This window comes from Gopherus evgoodei, chromosome 3 (genome assembly GCF_007399415.2).
Source record: "Gopherus evgoodei ecotype Sinaloan lineage chromosome 3, rGopEvg1_v1.p, whole genome shotgun sequence".
Lineage (NCBI taxonomy): Eukaryota > Metazoa > Chordata > Testudines > Testudinidae > Gopherus > Gopherus evgoodei.
Window position 1 is genome coordinate 8077338 of NC_044324.1, and position 12020 is coordinate 8089357.

At 55.3% G+C, this 12020-nt stretch overlaps 1 protein-coding gene across 1 annotated transcript; it reads right to left on the reverse strand.

Moving 5' to 3' along the window:
* Positions 1-1734: 1734 nt before the first annotated feature.
* GPD1 (glycerol-3-phosphate dehydrogenase 1) lies at positions 1735-11207 on the reverse strand. Its single transcript, XM_030554916.1, has 8 exons — positions 11102-11207; positions 10204-10381; positions 8554-8694; positions 7768-7906; positions 4483-4595; positions 3860-4093; positions 3302-3408; positions 1735-2104 (listed from the first exon to the last, which is right to left on the reverse strand). The coding sequence occupies exons 1-8, from the start codon at positions 11194-11196 to the stop codon at positions 2008-2010; spliced, it is 1104 nt and encodes a 367-aa protein (XP_030410776.1). The 5' UTR covers positions 11197-11207; the 3' UTR covers positions 1735-2007.
* Positions 11208-12020: the final 813 nt, after the last annotated feature.

A 12020-nucleotide genomic window follows, 5' to 3' on the forward strand; every position in this document is an offset into this window, starting at 1 on the left:
TCCCCACCCATGGGTCCCACTTATGGAGAGAATCAGAAACAGGATCCTAGTACTCTGCCCAATCACTTCCAGGCAGCAAGATCTCAATTGCCCCAGCTCCTTTGGGTCCATCCCATCCAGCGGATGAAGTGCAATCACAGCAGTCGGCCAGGGTACCAGTTAGAAACCAGACCCTGCAGCCAGCCCTGCCTCCCCTATGAGCTCTATGCCTTCCCTCTGGGGTACAGCACAGAGCGTTTAAGGCCAGATGGGACTGTGGAGGATGCACTAGTCTGGCCTCGCACTGGCTCTAGGTCTAGCCAGCACCAGCAAAAATGGAATGAAGCTGCAGAAACTGGGGGCTGAGGTCCCCCCCCCCCGTCCATATATTATTTTAAGTAAACTATCACAATCGAAGTACTTTCATGTTCAGCCACTCGGAACACCAGGCAAGTCCAGTGCTTGGTTGGGGGTGGGGGGAGAGGAGCATTTTGCTCACTCACATCCATGAGCCCAGCCTGGGGCATTGGGAGGCCACAACCTGGTGAAGATGTAGCAAGGAATTATCTGGCTTTGTAACAGGGTTCAGACAGGCTTGTAACAGGTTTGCTACCGAGGGGCCATTTTCAAAGGCATATAGGGCAGTCAGGTGCCTGATGCCCACTGAAAGTCTACAGGGACCTCAAGTCCCCTTTGTGCTGGTAAATGGCTCCCCTCCCCGTCCCACACCCTCCAGGTCAGGGGTTACTCCAGGGAAATGCAGCTCAGTTGACACCTGATGGCCCCCATTATAGTGGACAGTTTCAGCCTCCCCAGCTGGGCCTGACAAGAGCCCACAGGCACAAATGAGAGGAACACCAGGAAGAGTGCAGCCTCCAAGGCACACAAGTAAAAGCAGAGACAGGCCTGAGGCACAGACTCCAGCTGCTCTGGGGCCAGGAGGCTGCCCAGGTCCAGCCCATTTCTTGATTAAAAGCAGCTTGGCCCAATTGCTCAGGAAGGTGCAATGCTAACAAGATTCACAGCCAGCAACCCACCCAGGTAGGGGAGCCCGCTGCAGTTCTGATTCAGGGACTTGAGTCTCTGGTTGCAATAGCCAGACAGGAGCTGCACAAAGCCCAGAAGGGAGGAAAAGCTACATGGGACACAACAGGGAGTTGTGAGGCAGAATGACGCAACAGTCACAGGGGAGGATTCAGGAATTTGTGTATCCAATGGGGTTTGCTTTGAGCTGCAGAATAAAAGGCCAAAGAAATTCCTTTAGTCTGCAGTGGACACAGCCCTGGGAAGCTGCCTTTTGACATCTGTGGAGTTACCCTGGCACAAAAATAAGACATTATCCTCACCAGCTTGATGGGGTCCTGGCACTGTGACGGTCAGGACTAGGCTAGAACCAAGGCACTGGAAGAGACTTTGTGGAACAGGGTTTCATGTGCGAGTGCTCCCTATGCCCTGGGGCTGATTATAAAAAGGGGGATTGTTGATCCCTTTTAAAATCATGAAGAGTTTGGCTGTGGACAGATAAAATCTGGCAGGTGTCCGCCACGAGGAAGGTAAGCTAAAAAAAATAGTGACAAGGTACCACTGCAGCAGACAACAAAGGACGTTTGCCCTGCCAAGCAGTCCCCTGTCAGGGATGCAGCACGCAAAAGTAGACTGTCCTCACAGCCAAGGCAGCCTCCACATGCTTCATCTACAGACAACTCACAAAGGAAGCCCAGAAGAGCCGCACATAAAGAGGACCAGGTGCATCACTGAGGTCATGTCCTCCCCAAGGAGGATATCCTGGGGACAAGCAAATTTTAGATGCCCCAGAAAAGGAGGGAGTTTAATTTGGTGCTTCCATATAGAATCAAGAAAGCATCGACAGGCAGAGGGCTAGCCAGTCCTAGGGCCATGGAAGAGACCCTCCCCCTTCCTTACCCATGGTCTGCCATGGCTCATGGAGGATCCAGTGTCTCTGTACATGAAAGCTCATGCTGCACCAGTGGCTCTCCTCGTCTCAGCGGTTCAGTGGACGGGGCCTAGTTACATGTGGGCAGGATGGTTCTGGAGGCACTTGATGAATTCAGCGACAGGTTTGTCCTCGTAGCAAATCTGATACACAGCAGTGAAGAGGGGGAACCTATGGGCAGATGGACAAAGTGACACGGTACGCAGCACTGATGATGGCAAATCCATCTCTATACATACAGAATTTCAACCTCTGGAGCATTAGCTGCAGGACAAATAGGGATCCCTGCACCCGACATCTTTTGCTTAGCAGCACACAGCAGTTTGGGGCAGGAAATGAAGGCTAGTGTATCCAGCCGAGACTAGAGAGGGTACACAGAGGCCGAACACACCTGCCATTGATAGAGCACAGCCCCCATCCTGACATTAGCGCACTAACACTCAGTGACACAAAAGCTTAACAACCACAGACATTTGGTGCTTCATTCAACAGGTGACACCTCCTGCAGCACAGCACCCACCACCCCTCTGCTAGACATTGGGCTAAACACCAATCCGGGGGGTGGGGGGAGGGAATGTCTCCTACTGAATCAGAAATATAACACATTGGTTTTCCCACATATCTCCCCTCCAAGTGCTGAGCCAAGATGGCCCTGCTTAGCTTACAAGATCTGCACAGGTACATGTACTGGCTTTATACAGGCAGGAGTCAGAACCTTGGCAGATGGTCTCTTCTGGGTTTAGCAGTTCTACCTGGCTTGACATGTGAGAAAAGCAGCATCACCCGCTCTTATTAACCACCATGGCTGGAGTGGTTGGAGGAGACTGGAGCTCCTGTCCCCACATCAGACAAAGAGGGTGCAGTTTTGCAATCCAGCATGCAGAGCAGATGATGTGCCAGCCCAACGCAGGCTTGTCCTCACATGCACCAGGCACCTACCCAGGCAACTCATAAATGAGGAACCAGACTAGAAGGCAGGAGCTGGTGACAATGGCAGACACTGCCTGACAACACTGCGGCCAAGGAGCCTCAGAAAGGTGAACTCCAAAAGAGATACTGGCAACAAGAGAGACACTGACGCAGGGACAAAGCTCCAGATCAGCTAACGAAAAATGAGTTGCTGTCACCATCCAGCTTCCTAACGAGTGGTTGGCTGGGATTTCACTGGAGTTAGCAGATTGACCCTCTGTCTCCACCAAGGACTGTGATCTCTGGGGCAGACAATCCAGGCTCTGAGGCAGGTCCACTTCTACTACAAATGTGGGTCCAGAACTAAGGCTTGGGCTGTGCCAGAGAGCCCAACCTGCTCGTAGGTGGGCTCCAAGGGAGACCATGGGCAAAGCTGAGGGGAGGGGCAACAGCACTCACTTCTCTGCCAGGTTTTTCTGTTTGAGGATGTGGTTCAGCTCGGCAGCCGTCTGGGGACCCTGCAGCTTCTGTCCATTCAGCATCTCCTTCTCCAACTGCTCAATGGACTAAACAAGCCAAATATAACCCAACCGCAAGGTGAGCTGGGCCCATTCACCTGCAGCCGCCGACCCCCAGCCTGTCCTTTCTTCCCCAAGTCAGAAGGCCTCATCACAGGGGAGGACCAAATGGGCTGCAGAGAGCAGCAGCTGCCTGGATCTGACCTATGGGCTCACAGCTGTGCACTAGGACTGTGTCAGGGCAGAGCTCTGGCCAGTTATGGGTGTGGAGGGGTTGCACCTTCCTCTGCAGCGTCCAGCACTGGCTGAGCCAATGCAGCAGGGATAGTGAGTGCTGATCTGATTCATTAACGAAGTTAGGCCACCAGGTTCTGACCCACCAGGACAGGGCCCCTCTTGCTACAGCCCATTTACTGCCCAGCTCCATTCCTCCTCCCCCACGAAAAACCAGACTGCTCAGGTCCATGATGTCACCAACATTCCCCACCCTGGCACGCACCTTCCCAGTCCTGGCAAAAGCCTCGGCCACCCTGCGGTTCCTGCCACCATAGCAGGTGGTGATAAGGTCGGCGATCCCACAGCTCTCCAGGAAGGTGGACGAGGTGACAGGGCCTTTGCAGAAGAGCTTGGCAAAGGTGATCATCTCCATCAGTCCGAGGCGAATCACAGCTGCCTTGGTGTTGTCCCCAAAGCCCAGGCCATCACAGAAACCAGCCCCTACAGCTACGACGTTCTGTGGGGACAACAGCCCACAGGGGCCTGTTACCAGCAGGGATCACTCTCTGTCAGTGTCTGCGTGTTCCTGGCACATCAAGGCACCTCCCTGAGGGCCCATACCTGCTCCTCCTGTTCAGAGCCTGTCAACTAAGCAGGGCTGGATCAGGCCAGCACCTGGATGGGAGACCTCGGTGGCATCCTTCCTACTGTGTCCACTTGCCTCAGCATGGGCAAGCTGCTGGACTTGGTGTAACACTGAGGCCTCCCCATTGCTCCCATGATGCTTTGTGTGAGTGGTGATCCAGCCAAAGTCAACTTGGGCCTCTCCATTTAGCCTCCCTGAATGCCCTGCAGAGATGGCAGGCCAGGCCCATTGCTAACCCGATGCCCTGCCCTTTCGTGCACCTTGAGGGCCCCGCAGATCTCCACAGTGTCAGCCTCTGGTACCACGGTGATCCGGAAGTTGCGCGTCTGCATCAGCTCCTTCAAGATTTGCCCATGCTCCAGGTTCTTGCAGCCTAAAGGGTGTGTGTTGGGGGGGCAGCGTTACTGGCAGAGACCCTGGAGAAGGATTGTGCCCACCTCCAACCTGCCCAATAAGGGAGATGAACTCATGCCTCCACACTCCTGGCAGCTCTGCCCCTCTTGCCAGGTGTTAGAGCTGGGGCCTTGCAGAGCAGTGGGGAGGGATCTGGTTTTATTGACACTAGGGCAGCAGAGATGGCACATGGACGGTCCAGCCCCTGCACCTAGGCCCCACAAAAGGACTCCAGGGTCCTACTGGCAAAAGGAAGCAGAGGTGCCTTTTCTGGAGGATTCTCTCCTCCAGGACACAGCATTAATACAGGAACACAACTCCAGCTGCTACACATGGCATCTCACCCTGATCAGCTAAATGCAGGGCCTAACAGCCAGGACTCCTGGTTTCCGTTCCCAGCAACCCAGTTTGACACATCATAGCAGCCAGATGAGGGAACTGACACACAGTGGGAACAACAGTGACCTCTGTGGGGTGCAAAGGGAGTGGGGGGGGCTTAATGCTTGTGAAGTGCTCTGAGACTCGCGGAGTGGATGGTGCAGAAGGACAGCGCCTGAGCCCTACCCTCCAAATATAAATTAAACCCAAGCTTTGCCAGGCCAACAGGCAGAGCGCGCCAACCCCAGCGGGGTCCCTTTGAATTTCATCCAGCGCCCCGGAACATATGCAGACAGGAAAGGCCTCAGCGTGTTGACTTAGGAAAGCATCATCAGGCAAGGAGCAATAAGCCTGCTGCAGCACTCCTGCATGGATGCTGGACAAACACAAACTGGCTCAGTTGTTAGCCTTGGGATATCATGGGAGACAGATGGTCTGTCAAGAGCTGACAGCAGCAAGGAGTGTGGAGCCATCAGCTGTTGCAGTGATAAAGGGAACCACAGCCTGGCTGTTTGACATTACGAAACCCCCAATGCTGCCCGCCCCGCCCCAACCTACGCCCCTTGTCCCTCTGCTCCAGGCTTCAATTCTTACCCTCACAGTGGCCTGACGAGTGTTACTGGAACGTGAAGCAGTTGCAGAGCCCTGCTGCTAATTCAACTGGAGGCAGAATCACAATTTTGACTTAATAAGGCACCTTTACCCAAAGCATGTCTGGCGTGACTTTAACATGATGAAACCTAATTAGGGACAACGCAGGCTTGGCTTTCCCTGCCTGCTGGTGAGTTGACTTAATGCCACCTTTATGTGTGAGTCACTTAGCTCCTTGCGGGGGCAAAAAACACGAACACACACACATGACAGACCCCCCAAGGGGCTAAGCACCTGCACTGGGTCGCTGCTTCTCCGCTCTAATCCTCCCACAGCTCCCCAGGAACGTGCAATAGAGGCTTTGATCTCTACAGCCATAACGGCAGTTGGCCCCAAGCTGCTCTTAATACACTGTGACAGATGCTGCAGGAAACAATCGTGCCGACAGGATGCTTGGTATTTGTATGACCGTAACCCTCACGCCGCCTCTCTGGCTCGGGGGGAGGGGGTCCCTGGTGCTGGGCAGTATACAAATGCAGGGTGAGTAGAGGGAGCTGTTATAAACGGGGCTCACCAGCTCTGGTCTGTATGAGTGAGACATATTTCTTAGTAATTAAAACAACACATTCAGCAGGGGTAGAGACTCTGAACACAGCAAATAAGCCAGAGGGAAGAGCTGTCACTGTAAAATATAGCTAGTAGCAGGCAAAGACCCAGGACTGGAGGAGTGTCCCAGAGGGACAGTGCCCACTTTAATAATGGACCAGGAGAGGCTGTGATTTTCAGACATGGGGCCAGGCTCCTACACCAACATTTAGGCATGGGCAGGACCTGGGTCCATAGTCAGCAGCACCGATTGCCTTCAACAGGGCTTGGTCCCCCTGAAAGCCAGGCCAGTGCAGGGCTCGAAGACCCTGACTCCAAGCATCCAGGTTTGAAATTTTTGCCCTAAATTAATAAAAATCCATGAAGGTAACATGGTATAAGACCCATCCCAGCTCAGCCTCTTAGTTTTCATGCTGCAACACTGCTCCTCTGCTGCCTGCATTTTGCCTGAGTGGACAAGGACATGGCTGCTACACATGGCTGGAAAGTGCCACATTCAGGCTGCACTGCTAGATTGATAAAGTAATAACCCCAAAATACTTCCCAGGAGACCTGACCAATTCCAAGGCTCTCTGGTGTATCCACCAGGCTATAACTGACATGCACCCATGCCATGAAAAAGGGCCTCAGTCCTGCCAGTTCTTGGACTGATACCGTCTGTGTGGTTGTGTAGCACCCAGTACAAGGGGGCTTTGGCTGCTAGGCACCACCGTGATTAGGACTAAGAGCATGATGGGTTTACAATGTTCTAGCCCCCACCCCCCTTTGCAGTGTCTCGTCTGCTTTTAAAGCCAAAGCCACCTTTGACTCTCATGAACAGAAGAGCTGCCCAAGCCAGCCAGTCATTCTGTTGATCTTGGCTGCTTTCTATGTTTAATAAACAGGCCATACACACGGCCTGTCATCAGCTGAGCTTTCCAGCTGCCCTACTGATAATATAAGACTGGGAGAGTGTCACCAAAAGGTCCCTTAACATGGTGCCACAAGGCCTCTGCTCAGTTTTCCCTCTAGGGCTCCAGCCCCCTCAGCATCATGAGGCTTGTCCCCCTTGCCCGTGGCGCAAAGCCAGAAAATCCAGAGAGCTGGAACCCAGCAGATGTCTGTCTCCAGCACCAGGACTAAAGGGCCTGACACTGGACCTGCGATGAGGGGGGTCTAGCACCAATGCCCAGGGATGACATGACCCCAGCCACACTGACATGATGACATGATCCTCACACACCATGGACCTGGGCTCTGTGTAGCCAACAGGCCCACACATACAGTCATGCTGGTGAAACTGGCTGATGCTCAAAGAGCACCCCCTCCACCCCCGACGGTGCAGGGATGGGTGTGGGAGGAAGAGTCATTTTTCTAACACCACCCAACTAAGCATCTGACACCTGCTAAGGTGCCCTCCCTACCCCCACCCCAAGCCCTGTGCCTGGAGTAGGCAGCAGGCAGGACCCCTGCCCTGGGAGGGAAGACCGGCAGGGCCCCTGAGTAGGGTGGAGTATTTGAACCCCTTGTAACCCTGCCCCCCTCCCCAGCTCCAGGCTGACAGGGAAACAGGGGGAGTGGCGGGGGTGGCTCATTACCAATGGTCGTTTCGCAGAACTTCTCCTCTGCCACTTCGTTGGCAATGTTGGCCCCCATCAGGACGCTCATCTCGATGCCCAGCCATTCATGGATAACGTGTGAGATCAGCTTCAGCCCCTCTGGGCCCTCATCCACCCCCTGCGATGCAACCGGGAGCAGTGGTTATTCCCCCAGGGTGTTGGATGCCCAGTAACTCCCAAGCTCGCTCAGTTGCATTGCACTCTGTGTCCCCTGTGCCTCATCTGCATTAAAGTCTGGCCCGTGGCCCACCATCATGCCTCGGTCACCCACCTGATGAGCTCTATTAGTGATCATAGTGCCCTAACCCCCATGCCCCAGCTCTATTATCCCTCCACCAATCCCAAGGACCACCCCCATAGTCTCCCTTCATCCCACACACCCTCCCCCAATGCCACAGCAGTATTCTCACACACACACACACACACACACGAGTACCCTGCTCCTATTCCTTCTGAGTTACTCTGCTTGCTGCTCTACCCTCCATGCCATGACCTGAACATGCCTGCTCTACCCATGAAACCCAGTTTCCAGGTGAAAAATCCCTTAGACTCTTCCCCCCCCCCACCAGTGCCATGTCCACCTAGAGACTTGTTTAATTAATTAATTGAGATCTGGCCCCCTCCTGCTATTACGCTGCTCCTTGTCCACCTAAAGACCTGGCCCCCTCCTGCTACCACCAAGCTCGTGCCCTGCCAGCCAGTGCGCAGAGCCGCCCCCCACAGTGAGCCAGGCTCAACATCTAGATGCTGCTTCCCCGCTCACACCTTGATGAGCGATACCCCGATGGTCTCCTTCTTCACATGGTCTTTGAGCTGCTCACAGAGTTTGCCGATGAACTGGTGGGGCACCACAAAGATGAGGATGTCTGCCCCAGTTGAGGCCTTCAGCAGGTCTGGCACCGCCACCTGCAGGGGAATGAGCTCATCACCAAGGAGTTGTGTCCATTGTCACTAAGCCGCTACCTAGTGCCAAGAGGGGCCTGTAAAACCCTGGGCATTACTAGGTAATGTGGTGGGAAATGGGGACTGTCAGAGGCTCCCCATGGAGGCATGTTCTCCAAGTACATGGCCCACCTGAAGGCAGGAGCCACGTGAGTTTCTCCCCTCAAGCAGGGTCTTTGGGGCAGGGTCCAGTGAGGCAGCTGGGGCTTGAAGATGGCAGAGCACCACCTCGAGGAAGGCTCAGCCCCATGTCCCGGACAGGAAGAGGCCACCCAAGAGGCCAGGGAGGTTGGGGTGGGGACAGGAGATGAGGCTGATGGATGGGGAGATCACACACCTATCTGAGGGGTCTTAGTTGGGTTTAACCCCGCTTCCATGCTGGCACATGGTTCTGTAATGGAGGTTGCTGCCCCTAAAACACCACAGACCCTTAGAGAGAAGGGGGCTCTTTGCAGGGCTGACACCCTAAAGCACAACCAGACATGCAATGCCATTCCCATCCAGTATGGTGTGAGGAGTGACTAAGGTGCCCTTTGCCTCAGTCAAGGTTGCGGTAGAGCGAGCACCGTGGGTGAGAAGCAGGTAGTCAGCCAAACAGCAGGGAGGGTTGGGGGGGGCTCCATGGGGTAGGAGCAGCCAGGGGCCACAGTGCAGGGCGCACAGGGCAAGCTCACTGCATGAATGAGTAACTAAGCACAGAAGCCATTCCCTCCGTGTCCTGGCCTCAGGGACCCAGATCAGTTAGCCGACTCTGGAGCAGATATTTATTACCTCCATCACCAAGGAGACAAGCCTTTGAAAACAGGCTTGCCCTCCTTGATCTTCACTCTGCTGGGAGAGAAACAAGCCCGCTCCTCTCTCCACAGCTGCATTTCAGGGCTCTGCAGTGGTGTGGAGGGAGAGGGAAGCATTTGCTCCCAAGTTCTCCCCCCCTCGAAAAAAAATCCTCTCAGCAGTTTCAACAGGAGACATGCCTCTGCCTCTTCCTAGCTTGTGAGGTCATGTGACTGTTAGGTGCTGGTGAAAAGCTGCTGGGTCCCACCCCAGCACTGACTGCATTTCAGTGGCCCATGAAGATGTTCTTGGGGTACAGGCTGGCATGTGCTTTGGGCAGTGGAAAGGGATGGCTTAGCAGTCTAAGCATCAGGCATGGAATCACTTCTTTCCAACAGGATTAGCTTGTGCTTCCCAGGGAGCCGAATGGGAGATCCAGGCAGCTTTGGAACCTGAGACTCGCTGCTCATCAGGACTTCGCTCAAATGCAGTGTTGTGCAATGCTCAGTTGCTGCCCTCCAGGCCAGAAGTGGCTGCAACACCACAGCCCATGTGCTTTGGAGCGAAAGGTGCTAGTGAAACACCAGGAACCTTCTGTGCATCTCCCCAGCCTATGCCTGATGTGACTACAGAGCCTGCTCACTGGTGAAATAGCTTCTGCTCAACCTTGCCCCAACCCCCCAAAAATATTGGACTCACCACATTGGGTGGCAGCTTGTGCCCTGGCAGGTATTTGACGTTCTCATGTTGCATGTTGATGATTTCCGTGAGCTTCGTCCCACCCACCTCCTCCTCAAATACCCACATGTTCACTGTGGTCTCAAACTGCTCCAGCTTGGCGGCATTGCTGCCCACGATCTTGGCGATGGCTGAGCCCCTGCAGAGAGCAGAGGAGGCAGATGCATGGGGGGGGGGCAGGGGTCACAGAGGGGGAGCCCAGTCAGGCACTGGAAGGGGCAATGGGTCCTAAGCAGCAGAATCTCTGAGCGGGCTCTCTCCCACATGGCCCTCGCAGAGCAAGGCCCCCTGCTTTGCCCATGGTCACAGAAAGGGGACTGGATGCCAGTCACCTGCCCTGAGTCTTTTCCATGCCTGGAAGGAAACCTGGTAGTGGGGAGGGCTGGCAGTCTCGCTGGGTACTGGTCCCAGAGCCCCCAGCATGGTCACAGGGCACCCACAGATCAACTGCTGGGGGGGTGTCAAAGGAAGAGGCCAAAGGAGCCGGGGGTTACCAGGGCTAAGGACACTTGGGGGGCACGGCATGGGCGGGGCCGCTGGCTGTGTGGGGAATAACCCCGAGCCCAGGGGCAGCAGGGCAGGGACACGCAGCAGACGGAGCTGCGCAGGGCAGAGCAGAGGGGACAGGCAGGCTCCGGCGGGGCAGAGCTCGGGCTCCGAGGCAACTGCAGCGGGGCGCAAAGCCTTCGACCCCGGCCAGGCGGCGGCACCGGGAGCCCCCGCCCCGGACGGGAATCCCGGCTTCGCCTAGGGCCGCACCAAGCCAGGCTCCGGGACTTGGCTCCATGGGCGGCAGGAGCCAGGGCGCTGCCCCGGGGCAGGCGGGCTGCAGGGGACGCGGCCCCCGGGGGACGCTCACCAGTTCCCGGAGCCCACGACACAGACTTTCCGGCCGCCCATGGTCGGCGACTGCGCCGCACCCCCAGGACGGGGGGCATATAACGCCCCCCCCATGCAGGGTGGGCCCCGCCCCCGCACCACGCCCACAGGGGCCGCAAGTCACGCCTCCCGCCTGGCAGTGGAAACACAGCAGAAGGGACAGGAGGGTCATTCCCTTCCCCCTCAACACACCTTGATCTTCCCCAGCTCTGCCCCTTTCTCACCTCCGCAAAGCGCTTCGAGGGCTATGGGAGACGAGCAGGGAGGATCGTTACTGATGGGGGCCCTAGGTAGCACAAGCCAGTCACAGCAAAACCTGGCTCAATCTCTGCTGCTGCTGATTCACTTTAGTGGCACAAATTATCAGCGCCTCAGAGCCAAAGCCACGAACATGTCAGAGAGCAGCACAGCATTTACACTGAGGGACAAACTGTGGAGGGAGCAGGGTTTTGCCATTCAGAGTACAAGGCTGATCCTGGAGCCAGCAAATGCGCTGGGGATGCAAAGGGACAACAAAGGCCATTGTAGGTTAGAATATTTCATTTTAAAGCCCAGAGACTGACGGTTGCCCCAAGGTAAGCTAATAAATAAGGCTGAAAAGCAGTGCAAGGTTACCGATGAGCTACTTGGGGCAGAGGCCTGGGAGGGTGAGTTAGAAGCACATGGGCTTTGATAGCTGAGGCAGCCTGCAGGCCTCAGTGTCAACATGCCCAATGAGGCATCTGAGAACAAAGCCGCTAGGGCTCAGAGACAGGAATACTGTTACCTTTCTCCCCTTTTAAAAAATAAATAATAAAAACAGTTGTTTCTCTCAAGCCTGAGGATCATTTTTCCTTTATCAAAGTGAAGTAACTTGCACCCAAGGTCCCAGGTGGCAGAACCAGGAAGAGGACCTCGCA

Coding starts and splice junctions, on each gene's coding strand:
- GPD1 (XM_030554916.1), bottom strand. CDS start 11,196: ATGGGGGGGGCGTTATATGCCCCCCGTCCTGGGGGTGCGGCGCAGTCG. Junction 7,907..8,553: donor TCGGGGTATCGCTCATCAAG/GTGTGAGCGGGG, acceptor GTTGCATCGCAG/GGGGTGGATGAGGGCCCAGA. Junction 3,409..3,859: donor CTTTTGCCAGGACTGGGAAG/GTGCGTGCCAGG, acceptor TGGCTTGTTTAG/TCCATTGAGCAGTTGGAGAA.